A 14,749-nucleotide genomic window follows, 5' to 3' on the forward strand; every position below is an offset into this window, starting at 1 on the left:
AAACAGGGAAAATTCACAATAGTGCCATTTTTCTTTGAAACTCCTTTATCTCAGTGAAAGATATTTGAGCAAAACTGTCACAACGCATACTGCTGTACAATGCTGTATAAATTAACTGATGTTCTTGTTAAGAATTCTTGCCACAGGTTTTGCAGCAGAGGGTAAGGGCAGAGCAGAATCCCGTTGAAAATCATTGGCACTGGTTGTTAAAAAATCACTGCTCCTTTTTAAAGCCTCAACTTGAGTCTTTATTAGGCTGCACCATGAGACACATACATGCTGTGTTATATTAAAAATTTTAATTAGAAATATGAGTTATGCTTTGCATAATAACAGGAAATCACCATAAAATAATGTATACTCTGATGGTCTCAGACTATCACAGCAGTCATGCGTAAGTTCAAATCCTTTTCAGTGGGACATTGATTAATTCATTCTTTGATGAATCTAGGCCCAGGCATTCAGCAGCTTCTTCCCTTTCTCAGCATGGGATTAGTTATGTGGAGCCAGAAATGGCCTTTGTATGTTTAGACTTTGGGAGCACATTCAGCTGGAATCTAGCCTCACACCTAGGGTTAGACCTCTGCAATAATGCAACTCCGCTAGTTCCAGCTCTGAACAAAGACAAGCAGGGCTATGGAGTTATGTTACTCCCTACAAGTTGAGGAATCAGCTTTCCATGTGGCATTATCCTCTCAAACTCTTTCCCACAGGAATAGCACAATGTAACTTAAGCTTCTGCCTTTGCCATTATTTTGCTTTAGTGGCTCAGTTCCAACACACAGCCATGTACCACCTCATTATTTATATCCTGCTAGCATCTTATTTAGTACCCTAGATTCCATCACAAACATATTGAGATAACTGGATAAGAGACTCGTTATAATTACAGCTCCTCTGCAGGGGTCAGCACCTCCTCCCCATGAATATCATAAGGTGCTCCAAGTGCCGCCTCAACTACAAGTGGTACTTTTCCCTGCAGTCACTTCCCATGGGCTACAAGCTGCTATTGAATTTCTGAAGTAATATTTAATAACTTAATTTAAGATTTAACGGCTTTCCTTCCTGTGCTTTGTATTATAATCAATTCATGTGATGGGAACTCATTAGACTTGGGGATCTGAAATGCATCTGGACATGCAAAGGCTGTAACTAGGTAAACCTGAGTTAGAACCTACTGAAGGTGGGAAAATGCAGAGTTGTGCATGGAAAGAATAAACTGTTTTATACTTAGGGATAATCAGAAACTACTTTTTTAATAGCTGATTATGTCTTTTAATCATATCTGTAGTCTGTAGTAATAATAATGGTAAACCCACCTAAAGTCTGGTCCCCCAACATTTAAGGTGGAATCCTTGACAACCTGGGCCAAGAAGATCTGGCCAAACACCTCCAAACATCATCTGTGTGCATGCACATGAGCTGTGACCACTTCTACCTCTTGGAGACATAGCTCAAACAGACACTACAGAGACCCTTGGAGTCTGACATTGAACAGTCCACCATGGGACTTGTCTCCCTCACTTACTTAGAGGTGTGCTGCTGTGCGTATTTCATAGAAAAGTTAAGGACTTTCACTGCCATTGAAAATCTTGAACTTTTGGAATAACTGAAATCTTGGTGTCCCACTTCTCCAGAGAACACTGTAACTGCAAGACTTCTACCTACTTGAAGGTGGAGGTTTCTTGTTCCCTGCTGGTAGTGCTCTTCTGCTTTGACACAATCCAGAGAATATAAATGGATCTGGCCCTAAGCATGGTTAGAGCATTTGCTCAAGTTTAGTGTTCAAGATGTGCACTGGATTACTCAGAGCAGAGGTCTGAAACCACCTTCTAGGCAAACTGTTGACTGAGTGCCCATTATCTGCAAGTCTGGGCATGGGTATCTCATTTCTTCAGTCCGCAGTGAGAGCTGCAGAGCCCAGCTCCAGGAGACTGGTTGTAGCACAGAACACCATGGATAGGTGTACACACAAGTCTGCCCCACCACTGAACATTTCTCTCTTCTGCACATCCCTTTCAAAGGTGCATTGCTTTCATGAGAAACAAGAGCACAGAAAACACAAAGAAGACAACACCTTTGCCACAGTAACACCTTTAGGTGTCAAGGATATACTACTTCTCATTGTGTATGCAGTGCTGAGGATCCCAGCAAAGCACCTTTTCCCCATTGGACGTGATCAATAGCTCTACTGAAAGCTTTGTAAAGAAGATTGCTGCTGCCAGCTGCCTTCTATCGGGGCTGGACGAGTTGTGCACAGACCTGTTCTCCACAGAGGCCATTTACATAAGCACTGCACACATTTCTCTGTGTGCTGTCAGGGTGCCTCGATCCTTTCCTCTCTGGAGGCTCATCTTTCTCTGTACAGTTTCTGTGGTGAGCCAGGTACACTTATGTACCTGTTTTGCTCAATTAAACCTTTTTCATGGATGTGAGTCATCTATTTTATGGTCCAGAACATCCTCATTTCATTTCCTCTGCCCTCTGGTGATTGAGTTAATTAATACTTTGTAAACACCTTGAGACCTCATCACACTAACTACTGTACAAAGAGTAGGCCTTGTCCCAGAACGATTCTTCTGAATAGGACAGGATGGAAGAAGCTCAGGAGCAAGGAAAAAGTAGAGAGCATAGACTTTTATATTATCCTCAATTCTTCACAGTCACAGTCAATTTCTTCTGATTAACTTGATGAAAGCAACAAATTCTGGTTCCGACACAGACTGACCACAGTTCTCAGTGACCCAGAGTGAGACAAATAAGCGTCATTGACCGTGATATGAGTTTCTAGCAAGCTCCAAACTCTTCCAACACACTCTGCTAGATCTTCCTGACCAAAGGGTGTTTTGAGTCCTTCATTTCCATTGGACTCTAGATCAGGTGTTAGGGAGAGACTGATGTGGTGGCCAGCCCTAGCACACAGCCAGCAGTGTGTTGTGGCTGACAAGAGCAGTTACTTGCCCAGAAGGGGCCACAAACTCCACTGTGAGCAACAGAGATGCTCAGCAATGGTGATGAGCCACTGGCATCCAAGAAGGAAGCAGCAGCAGACGGACCCTCTAAAGGGGACTGGAGAAGGAGGAGGGCAGGAGGGGCTGCAGGCCCAGATCAGGGATCCCCCTCAACAGCCCTGGAGAGACCCAGTTAAAACAGAGACACCCCTGTAGCCCAGGGAAGTGCCTGTACTGGGGCAAGGAGATGGGGAAGGAGGGAGGAGTGGTCTGGAGGGGCTGGGAGGGACCCACCACAGTGCCATCCCCACCCCTGTGCCCCTGGGTGTCGAAGGGGAGAGAGAAAAGGTCTGTTTTAATTTTTGTTTTTCTTTCTCACCATTCAAATCTATTTTAATTGATAATAGATATAATTTTCCCCAATACATGTCTCTTTTGCCTGTGACAGTCATGGGTTACTGATCTCCCAGTCTTTACCTTGACCCACGAGCTTTTCCATGTTCTTGTCTCACTCAGTAGGAGTGAAAGAGCGACTGATGGGGTTGAGCCCTCAGCTGAGGTTGACTCACCACCAAGGACTCAGCTCTGCAGTCTCAGGCTGCAGTGGGTTCCTGGGGCTCCTTTTCTGCAGGTCTGCGCTGGTGAAGCATCCATTGGAACAGGTAAAGGAGCTGCAGCAGGAAGTCAGCAGACTATGGAGCATCGCAGATGATAAGAAGGTCGACTGGATGCTCTCCTGGACACAATGGGAGCCTGACCCTCCAGCTGTACTGAAGGAGGGACAGGGAGAATCTCTGCTTATTGGATTGGAAAATAGAGAATGGTCCATTCCTATGTGCAAGAATTCAAGCAGATGATCAAGGAGTCCTTGACAAAACTCAAACACAAAAAACTCTGGCAAATAAGTGGTGGAAGGTTGCTTGGAGAAATCCTCAGTCTCCATCTTTGGAGTTATGGAAAATCTGACTGGATGCAGCCCTTAATAACCTGCTTTAGCTGCATGTGCCTTGAGCAAGGGGGGGTAGGTTAGATTCTCTCCAGAGATCCCTCCCACCCATATGGATTTTCCACGGTTCACAAGTCTGCGGCGCCCTGTCCCCTTCCTCTCCACTCTAGTCCTTGGGCACCTTACTCTTGACTACAAGAACACTCTTACTGCCTCCTGCCACAGTGCAGGGCTCTTAGGAAGAGTATAAGGCAACCACTCTTTCAAATTGAAACTTAGGCTATCTTCCTTTGCAAGGATAAGAGGCGGTAGTGGTGGGCAGTAGGCCTTTATATAGTGTCCTAGAGATCTGGGTATGGTTTCAGGATGGAGGAAGACTGAAAATTGATTTTCACTTCTGCCTGGGGATGATGGGGATTCAAACTTCCTATCACTTCCAGATTTTCGTGGGGTGAGGACTTTCATGAATGCTGTATTGGAAGTCATCCAAGTGTATTAAAGAGGGAACTGAAGAAAAAACCTCTCTGCAGAAGTCCTGTACCTCAGAGCAACCAGTCAGGAGTGCAGAGAGCTCAACACAGTCCACTTCCCTGTACACTCATTTTACACTATCCTATTTCTAGCTCAGGTGCATTCTGAAATACAAGGGCACTGAAAATGTCCCTTTCAAGATGCTCCTTTTTGGTATCTAATGTCACATACGTTCTGGAAGCAGCCACTGGGATGTGAGCCAGGATCCTACTTGCTGAATATCCCTCCCTGTGGGCACAGGCTGTGAAAGAACTCATGGGCTGCTTTACTTTATGCACTTGGAGAAACTTCAGGGTGAGAAAAAGGCCCAGAACCTCAAGATTACAAAAACACTATGCTAATTAACTAAACACACACACACACACACACAAATCAAGCTTCAGAGTTCAGCGGCCTCAAGTGCCAGGTGACAGCTGAGCAGAGATTTTCAAGTAATGATTCAGTCACCCAGCTCACATTTTTGGTTCTTCATGTTTTCAAATCTAACATCACACATCTGAAAATTCAGGTGCTGTCACAGTCACATTGAGCACAGCTGGGTGCCTCATACATCTTGTTCAAAGTCACCCAAGTCCATGCCAGAGCCACAGATCTGATGTTATGGTAGAGTCACACCTGCAGCCCTGAGCCTTAAAAGCTGCTGTCTCCAATAAAAAATTTGTCTCACACTGTCACACCTAAGAGACAGCTGTCAAGAACAGCTGCAAACCACAGAAGAGCAAAGATCTCCACCCATACTTTCATCAGAAGTCTCATCTTGTTACAACTAGATTTCCTCAGGATGGTTTCACTCAAAGAATTCTTACTTAAGCTGACTCAGTGTTTTTGTGCAAGATTCAAATAGCCCTTTCTGGTCAGGATCTCAGGGAGAAGTACAGTTTGTTGGTTCTATCACTGTTTTTGCCATTGTGAATATGCACATAGTGGAAGGTTTTGATGAATTAAGAATGGTTACACTACGGATGTAACATCTTACATGGACTTGTCACCTTGAGTAAGAAACATCTCTACATCTGGTATGGGTAGAACACAGATCCCACGCCATCCATGGATCTGCCACGAGACAAAACATCACACAAACTGAACAGTTTTACAGATTTTCCCCAAAACTCCCCTTGAGTTCTGATGTTCTCTCATTTCTCCCTCTAGCAGACACTACATCTGTTCCTTAAGCAGTTGCTGGCAGACAAGACAAGCCTGGATGCCAGCTAATACTATATGATCTGCTGCTGAATTAATTTTCCACTTAAAAATTTAATTATGGGCCAGATCCTCACTGGATTTAATACAGCTATCACCTATTAAGCATCTCATGGTCTGGCCTTGTATAGAGATTATTCTTCCTCTCTCTTTGTAGTAAGAACATAACCAAAGAGTTAGATTTTCATCTAACATGTGAAGGCAGTGAAAATATTGATTGTTCTGTGTCTGATGCATCCATCATGAGAAATTATGAGTTTTCCAAAAAGCTGGAGAAAAACATGCCATTCAAAAAAAACAAAGAAAAGAAAGAAGGTTGTAAAAGATACTATAAATCTTTTATTTCTTTTGAGTTACTATGCAATGCCCTTCATTTTGAAGGAAATGGTACAATCAATGATGTGTACTTCTTTCTCAGGAAAAGAAGATATTTGCACTAACAATTCAACATTTACTGACAGAAGACAGCTTACAGAAAATGCTCATGGTGGAAAAAATCATATTTGTGATTACACTTGTTATTGTGGATGATTTCATGAAGTGTTACAATATCAGGAATTCCAAGTGTGCATTTAAAGAAAGCTTCTAATTCAATATTAATCCAAAGGAACCATCTAAACCACTGGTGTTTGAAATCACCCTGATTTCTTCCCATTCACAGTTTAAAAAAAGTCTAAACTGAAAGTCTAAGCCCATGATAAAATTCTCCTGGCCTTATCACTTCACACTGATTTATAAGAGTAGTCAACACATATTCAATTAACAGTAGATTTCTTACAAATAGAAACTGCTGTTGGAAACAATGTATTTCCTACCTCTACTTAGTTACTAGTCTCTGATCTGTCATACAAAATTAAAATTTTGCTTTAAAAAATATTTGTTCCTACATGGCTGTTAGCTTTACAGTTGGTTTTGTTAATTGCCAGAAAAGCACAGGAGGGAAACCGTTCAACAACACACTTCACATACCCAAGGACAGACCTTTGGTAATGCTTAGCCAAAGGAGAAGAGAAACAGAAAACCATTACATTCAAAATCTGAAACAGATTCATCACATAATATTACCTACTTTAGTAGTGAGTGGAATAATGAATTCAAATGAACAAAACTTAAGGAGTTTGCCTAGGGTTTCATTTATACAAAGCAATTTAAAGTTTGCTTCCATAGTCTAGGGTCCTTCAGTCTGAAGAAAGTATTTTTCCAAGTACGAAAATACAGTTTTTGAATTAGCTTTTGGGAATTTTCCCTGCCTACCCTACAATTGCCTACTATATTGGCCAGATGAGATCTAGAGAGCTGCTGTAATCAATATTTTGCATTCACACAGAATCAGGGATAACAAAATAGTCTTCAGTTTATGTCCTTGTTCACTGCCATGGAAGGTGAATGTCTAAATTGTGTTTTAAAAATTACTCGATCAAGGGATAATTGTAGGTTTTACTACAAAGGCTTTTCCAAGACATTATTTGCATGAAACACACCAATACTCCAGGGAAATAAGACTGCTCATCTACATTTCCTAGCTGTAGCTACATTTACACATCTGGGGCTCAGCCTTGCCAGCCTTCACATGTGCATACTGATAATCACAGCAGTAGGTATGCCCACATGAGTAAATTCATATAGATGATTAAGTGTTTGCACAATCAAAGGGCTCTTAAAACAAATTATATTAACTTTAAATGTTAAAAACGCAAGGGAAAGTTCAAGCATGACAAGACAAAGATACCAGAGAGCAGTCTGCAGCAGATCATCAGCTTAGCTTACAACTGCTGTGTAACACACCTCTCACCAAATCAGTGCAGCCCCTGGAATTCCAGAGGAAACTGAGGCCAAAGTTTGGGCTGCATTCCATGACCTTTGTTTGGACAAGAGGCCCTTTGAGGAACAGTTTTCACTGCACTGCTTGTTCTCCCCTATTGATTATGCAACCTCAGATCCTCCATGCTCCCACTAGAGACCTCAGATTGAAATTCCAGACCCTCATTCACTAAGAAATGTAAATATACACTTAAAGGATGTGAATAGTCTTACTGATTCTCAAGTGGCTGAAAGTAGGGTCTAGTCAAAACTTTAAACTTCAGTAAAGGCTTAGGACCTTTGCCGAACTGCACGTTCTGCGGAAGGATCACACCTGCATTCCTTTATGTTAAAGCAGCAGCTGCAGTGAACAGTACTTTTATCTATTCTTTCCCCCTCTTTTGTGATCTACACAAGAATCCTGAAGTAAACACATACACAAAAGAGTCAGTTTTTCTGGGATGTCTTTTTCTCTAAAGCTCCAGAATTCCCAGCCCAATCTGCAGACAGTAACTGAGCAAAGTACAGCAAAGACAAGAAACCAAGCAGTTGTGATGTGCTACCACAACAATTCCTGTTCTCACATCCAGCTCATTAGAGGTCCATGGCTTTAAAACCAGACTGCTTAGGAATGTGTGCAGTGGTGTTTAGTAGCACCTATTAAATAACACTGGCTAATCAACAGGTAGGGAAAAAGGAACTGCCTGTTAAAGATTCAACAGCTGCATCTTTATCTGCTGGAATAAGAAATCCCTATGTGGAGGTAGCCCTCTTCCAGACAAAATTTAAAAAGTGCCAAGCTTCCCTTCCTCTTCTACTTTTACACATAATGGAATGCCAGGAGACAGTAAGTCCCCAAACATAGTTTGTAGAGAAATTTAAAACTTCCAGATATCTATGTTTTAAATATCAAACACCTGTATCCCAGGTGTCAGAGGAGCATATGGGTTTTATAACACAGCAGAATTCGTGCCAGACTCTGCTTTGCTATGAGGCAAGCTCTCCCTTCACTCTCTGTCCTAACAAAGCAATTCAAGCTCTGGAATTCTTTGCTAAGGCCCTGTGCCTGTGAGGGAATTTATCCCTAAAGGCGTGACCAGTACAGAGAAGCACCAAGATCAGCACAAGACAAGATTTCAGTTGGTCAAAGAAGATTTGCTCTCCATTCCCAATCAGATTTGGTCCTGTTCTTATTAAAACAAAAAAGTGGAAATAAAGAATTAAAAACATAGCCAGATTACGCAGGATATCTCAGAAGGATAGAAACAGTTAAGTGTCATAGTTCTGATGTTTCAGACACAAGGGAAAAATATTTTCACAACTAGTTTACTGTTTAGTACCCTGTAGATACATAATATTTGACATTTATAGCAGTTTCTACACTTTATGACCTAGAATATACTTTAGATCACAAATGAAAAATAAACTCATTCGGAGGACTGGAAAATAATGTGCATAACAACTTACTTTCAAATGCAAGGTTATGAAGGGTTTTTTTAAAATTTCAAAAATATCTGTAAGAAAATATTATTTTACATAGCTATATTACACAGTGAAACAAACTTTGTTATGTACAAGGTTTCAGTATGAAAGAAACCACAGCCAGACATTTGTTCATGGTCTAGATAATCTGTTGTCTCATGTCAGTCAGTAGTACAACAGAGAGACTCTCCTTCACTCCTTTTCAGACTATTTCAGTGATCATTTCAGCTTTCAGTAGTTACTAGTAGTTGTATAAAACCTGTGTGCAGATATCCACATATTAACCATATCACAGTTAGATATGGGTAGTTTTTAAGCTATCAAATCAAGGTTGCACATCTGTTTGACAACCACAGTAACCTGAGTATAACTCAATTGCATATTGGTGAAAAAAACCAACACTTAGTGTAGGCACCTGAGCTATAGCATTTTAAGGAAGCTTGGTGTTAAACTATCCTTTGGATTTGGGTGTTTCACAGGCCAAAGTGAGGGCATGTGAGTCATTAATGGAACAGTATATGACGTATTTGCATAACCCTGAAAATTATTTTTCCTCTGAAGTGAGGATGAAGTAGCCTCTCACAGCTTTTTTCTAGTTTGTGTCTTTTAGACAGAAAACATGACACCACAATCTACTTGGCTCACATTGGCAAAGTTGCTTTTTATAGACATAACTAATCAAAAGCTGGTATCTACCTATTCTTAAACGACAAACTTTGCTCCCTTCTCAGGGGTGGAAAGGACACAGAGTACTTTGCTATTTGTGGTATAACTGTAAACAACTGCGAGGAAGACCGTATTAACTATGCTTCAAGTTTACATCACACTGTTAGCTTCCATTATTTAAATGAACTCGAGCTAATCTTCAAGTTCACATCATCATCTCGTGCTTTAAGGGGAAGGAATTTTGCTTTAGAGACTGTCTCCAAATCACTGCTTGCTCACACAGTCCAGATCCCAGGACAAAGATCTGACAGTACTGCTTGTGTGGGAGAGCAGTTCAACAGCTGAAAACAAGTTCAGGGAGCATTCAGGGCAAGTGGCACTGCACTCTCCCTCCCAAAGGACTTGCACAATTTTGGAGGCATGTCCTTTCCTTTTCTCTAATGCTATAGCTCAGCTGCATACCATAAAAATTAGCAAAAAAGGAAACATGAAATTCTTAATGAAGAGGAAACTTCTTTGCAGTAAGGAAAGAAAAAAAGGAACACCCAAACCCCCCTGCCTGTGATATCTTCCAGCATGTGCTCCCTTCCATCACAGCTGTGTTTCTGGTGATGTAGAACCTGTGACATGCTCACAGCCAGGAGCACCCAGCCAAGAGGTCACCCTCTCGAGGGACAGCTTACTCAAGACACTCTTACACACAAGCAACCTGTTTCTACTGCCTCGATCTGTACCACAGGCATAATCAGGAGCTCTGCCATTTGCTTTAGGAGAAGCCAGGCAGCCTGTAATGAGCACTGGCACAGTTCAGTCTGTGAGAGTCGCAGCACACACCAGTGTGCAGACTCCTTAACTGGGGTGGCAAAGTTTCTCATCCCCTAGGATCCATCACCAATAAAAACATCTTTCTGTCCCCAAAGCCACATGCTGATAGCAAAGGAAAAGGTCCCCCTTCCCACCTGCAAGTTCCTATAACCTGGGAAGGCACCAGGCACACCAAAACCATTTCTTCAAAATTAGTAGAGCTTCCTGCCTTACACCTTTTGGGACACTGGCTACTAATCCACAAAATTTTGCTCCAGGCAAGCAAGCAAGCTTGTTGTAATACCAACAGAAGCCACGGCTGAAAAGAAACAGTAGCAGAGAAGGGAAAACAATATCCTCATGCTTAGAACTACATGGTCATGTCCTGAAAATTGTTGGCTCCTTCTTAATAGTATTAAATACTATTAACTTCTGCTGATAAGTAGACGTCAAAGGCATTTAGCATCTTGTAGGGTCAAGCCTACTAGCAGATGGTTGAGGAAAAGGCTATGTGTGAACACAGCAGAGAGGAAGGGAAAGAAGTGGGAGAGGAGAGGGGTAGAATTGCCCTGAGTTTTATCCTCTACAAATAAGTCAGGGGTTTTATCATCAAGCACTGAAGGAGTTAAGCACTAAAGCACAGACACTTAATCAGCTTTCCCCCTTCCTTTCACATGTGATTGGAATGAAGCTGCACCGAAGCAGCCCAAAGGGCTTATAACAGCTCAATTTCGAAGCCTTCAGTTTTAATCCCCATCACCCAGGCTAAGCAGTATGGTGGTGCTGAGGCTGCTATTCCACGGCAGTCTGAGCACCTGGATGATGATGACGGTCTTCCTCCTCCTCTTCCTCCTCCTCTGCAGCCTGCAGGTGGCTGGAGAGCTCCTGGATCACAGCAGCCCTACCGATCTGGTCATTTCTCCTCTTCTCCATAATCAGATCCTCCAGGCTCTGAAATTCCAGCGTGTGACTGCGCTTGTCACCCAGCCGGATCTGCAATCGGTAGGGCTGCTTGCCTATGCGCAGCTCCCCGCCGATTTTAAACTCTCGCTTGCCGTACCGGCACCAGGCAGCAAAACACTCAGAGTTTCTCCAGCTCAAGTCCCGATCCTTGCAGCCCACCTGCTCCAGGGCATTGCGCACCACCACGGCTGGGCTGAGGGGTTTGTAGCGGTACAGCTGGTTGGCAATGCGGCCCCGTCTGCCCTGGCTGGCGTCGGTGAGGAAGCTGTTCACCACCTCCAGCCGATGTAGGTGCACAACTTGAAAATCCCCGACATAGACCACCCAGTGCGGATACTGCGCTTGGCACACAAACTCCACCAGGTCACCTGGCTTGCACCTATTCAGCAGGTTCTCCGGGGTGTAGGTGCTCAGATGCCCCCCACCTCCTTCATCACCCTCCTCTGGCTGCATGTCCTCCTCTGAAAAGCTCTTCTGGTAAATACACTCATCCCGGTAATACACTGAGCACTCCACCTCGTGCAGCTGGGGATCGTAGGGCTGCAGGGCAGGGTGCTCACCCCCCAGGTCATGCACTGAATCCTGCTGCTGCTCCAGCTCATCATCGTCGTTCGAAAAAATATAGGAGACCCCGATCCTAGGCCCTTCATCTCTGTCCATACCTGTCGGGTCGGCCGTGGGAACTTCCTTGTAGTTGAGATGGGTCAGCTTCTCCACCTGGTTCCCCATGCCCGCTGCAAAGACAGACACACGGCGGGGCTATGAAGGCAGCGCGGGGTGAGCGGCTCCCAGAGGAGCAGCGGGGGCATAAGCGCGGCTCCCCCCTCAGCCGGCACCCCGGCTCTCCCCGCTCAGCGCAGTCCCTGCCAGAGCCGCCGGGGCTGCGAGTCCCTCGGGGCCGGGGGGGAGGGGGAACGGGACACGGCACTTCCCTACCTGCACGGAGGAAGGCGCGGCGGCACCACCACCTGTTAGGCGGCAGCGAGGAGGAGAGAGGCGCAGGAGCCGCCGGGGAGCGGGGCAGGCACCGAGCCACCTGTTAGAGGGGGGCTGCGAGCGCCGGGGAGGCCGGGAGGTCCGAGCTGGGGACGGCCGAGGTGCGCACCTGCCCCGCCGCCCAGGTGAGCCGGGCCGGGCCGCCGGCCAGGGGCGCCTCCCCCCGCCCTCTCCCGGCTCCGGGCGGCCGCGAACTTACCCGGCGGGCCCGGCTGCGCGGCGCCGGGAGCGGCTCTAGGGCGAGCGGGCGGCGGGGCGGCGGCGCGGCTGGATCGCGATCATGGCCCCGGCCCGGCGCGGTCCGCGCTCCCCGCGCAGCGGCAGCGCCCGAGCGCCGCGCCGCCGGCTCCGCGGCTGGGCATGAGCTCCGGAGAGGCACGGCCGAGGGGAGGGAGGGAGGCTGGATCCGCTGCGGACGCCCCGGCAAGCACTCAGCCCCCAGCATTTAAAGAGGCAGCTCTTTTTTTTTTTCTTTTTTTTTTTCCTCCCCCCTCCTTCTCCTCCCTCCGCCCCCCACCTTTTCTCTCTCTTCGCTCCTACATGCCAAGTGCTTTGCTCCTCGCCGAGGCCGCTGGCGGGCGCGGGGCGGGCGCGGGGCTCCGGGCGCAGCTCTGCGCGGCTCCGGGCAGCGGCAGTGGGTGTGCAACGCGCTCACACCGAACTCGCACACGCGCGGCCCCTTTAAGGGAGCGGTGCCATGAGCAGCCCAGCCCGCCAGTGTGTTCGGGGGGAGTCACCGGGGGTCGGAGTTTGCCCGGGACGGCACCGGGAGGCGATGCTGAGCCTCGGTGGGAACCACCGCGCTGTCCTGCGGGGGAAGCGGCCGCTCCGCGCAGCCCCCGCGGGAGCGGCGGGAGGTGCCTCCCTGGGGCCGCGCACAGCGACAAGGGAGTTGTGAAGCGAACAGAACCAAAGCGCCCAGCTCTCCTGGGCTGACTTAGCGCCTTCGATTCCTCCGCGTGCGGAGGGTGTAATTAGTTTTATTTATTTTCTTTCCGACTCCGAAAGATCACTCTCTTTTTCAATATAGAAGAATATGATTCCCTCTCCCCTGGAAAGGCATTATCAGAACTGATGGGGATATTTTTCTTTCTTTATGTTTTGGAGAACACAAACCAATATTCCGCTTTTTCATTAATGCCTAGTTAGTCTACGAGGTAGGTTTGTTTTTCATACTATTTTTAACATACACGTGAATTCATGCTGTTAAAATACTGAGAGATAATTTATGGGAGGTAGCAGTAAGGTCTTTAATTTTGTCTTATGCATTCACTTTGTCTGTTGTCTCGTAATTTATAAACCCCACTGCAACGCTGCTGTTTTGAGGATCCACTAAACAGTGGTGAATGAAGGAACAACTACAGTGTTCCCGCGGCCCTAGGCACTGCCTGCACACTCAAAGAATTCAATTTCCATCAGATTCTACATCTCTGTCGTTTCAAATATATACCTGCCCTTTGGGGTGGGGAGAATTGCTGCCTCTGGGGCTGGGGAGGTAAGCACTGTGCTCTGCTTGGGATGGTGGGGCATTGCAAGCAATTGCAGCAGTGACAGACAGTCAGATCAGGACTTTTTTTTGTTTTGGATTCACCTGGTGACTATGTCCATGGGAGCATTTTTGAAATTAATCTCCCAAACACCCACCCCCAATACATATGCACTTCGGTTTGCACCCTGGTGTAGTTTCATGTTTCTCTTGCATCCACCCAAACCAGATGCATTCCAGCTGCAAGGTTGGACCGAGGCTAGTTGAGCAAATGTCCAAAATGTGTTGAATGTAGATGTGATTTTTAGGCACTGCCTGTTTCACCCTGCAGTTCCTCTCCTCCAGAGCTGCTGTTGGACAAAAGAGGGCCCTGCTTCATAGTCAGAGCATTGTGAAATTGCCTCAGTAATTAAGGATGTACATGTGTGAAGGTAAGAATATCCTAAAAGGAGGAGCTAGACTGAACACAGAAGTATTTTTTTTATGTTTTCCCATTTGTATTGGAAGTTGTGTCTCAGCACCACACCTTACTATCTTTGAAGCAGTTACATTTCTTGACTAAAATGGTTTGGCAGCCCTATGTTCAAGGCCAACTTTCCTTTTGAATCTGCTGCATGAGTAGAAACTCGGTATGGTCCAGGCAGTCACTCCTGTGCATGCACAGCCACACGGATTTGCAGCTATCGTGTTTTTTCTTTTTTTTTCCTTCTCTGCTTTAACTCACCTCAGTGCTTAATTTTCTGCACCTTGTCAGCTGCTTTAATCTCTGATCTCCTTCAGTTACCTTTCCGTGACTACTCCTTGGAATCCACATTCTCTGTTCAGTCTCTGCTTTCTAGGATCAGAAACCATTGGCGAGTATTTTTGTGTCATAAACCACATCCATAATGGATTACTGCACCTGAAGGGTGGAAAATCCATGAA

At 45.6% G+C, this 14,749-nt stretch overlaps 1 protein-coding gene and 1 long non-coding RNA gene across 4 annotated transcripts in view; one reads left to right on the top strand and one right to left on the bottom strand.

Annotated features, from left to right (window-relative positions):
* Nucleotides 1-5,944: 5,944 nt before the first annotated feature.
* On the bottom strand, nucleotides 5,945-12,963 carry LRATD2 (LRAT domain containing 2). 3 transcript variants are annotated; one of them, XM_027726940.2, is made up of 2 exons: nucleotides 12,857-12,963; nucleotides 5,945-12,077 (listed from the first exon to the last, which is right to left on the bottom strand). In XM_027726940.2, the coding sequence occupies exon 2, from the start codon at nucleotides 12,070-12,072 to the stop codon at nucleotides 11,173-11,175; it is 900 nt and encodes a 299-aa protein (XP_027582741.1). In that variant the 5' UTR covers nucleotides 12,073-12,077; nucleotides 12,857-12,963; the 3' UTR covers nucleotides 5,945-11,172. The 3 variants fall into 3 exon arrangements, with proteins under 3 accessions (XP_027582741.1, XP_027582742.1, XP_027582740.1); XM_027726941.2 differs by lacking the exon at nucleotides 12,857-12,963 and adding an exon at nucleotides 12,539-12,574; XM_027726939.2 differs by lacking the exon at nucleotides 12,857-12,963 and adding an exon at nucleotides 12,280-12,512.
* A 238-nt stretch (nucleotides 12,964-13,201) lies between these two features.
* Nucleotides 13,202-14,749, top strand: part of LOC120323430 — a 31,238-nt gene continuing 29,690 nt past the window's right edge. Inside the window, exons 1-2 of the long non-coding RNA XR_005563846.1 lie at nucleotides 13,202-13,496; nucleotides 14,157-14,256. This is a non-coding gene — a long non-coding RNA (uncharacterized LOC120323430). The remainder of the gene's footprint in view (nucleotides 13,497-14,156; nucleotides 14,257-14,749) is intronic.

Source organism: Pipra filicauda, unplaced genomic scaffold, assembly GCF_003945595.2.
Source record: "Pipra filicauda isolate LSUMZ 115617 unplaced genomic scaffold, ASM394559v2 scaffold25_size4600443_pilon, whole genome shotgun sequence".
Taxonomy (NCBI): domain Eukaryota; kingdom Metazoa; phylum Chordata; class Aves; order Passeriformes; family Pipridae; genus Pipra; species Pipra filicauda.

Bases quoted from the DNA above. Each gene is read 5' to 3' on its own strand.
- LRATD2 (XM_027726940.2), bottom strand. From the start codon at position 12,072: ATGGGGAACCAGGTGGAGAAGCTGACCCATCTCAACTACAAGGAAGTT.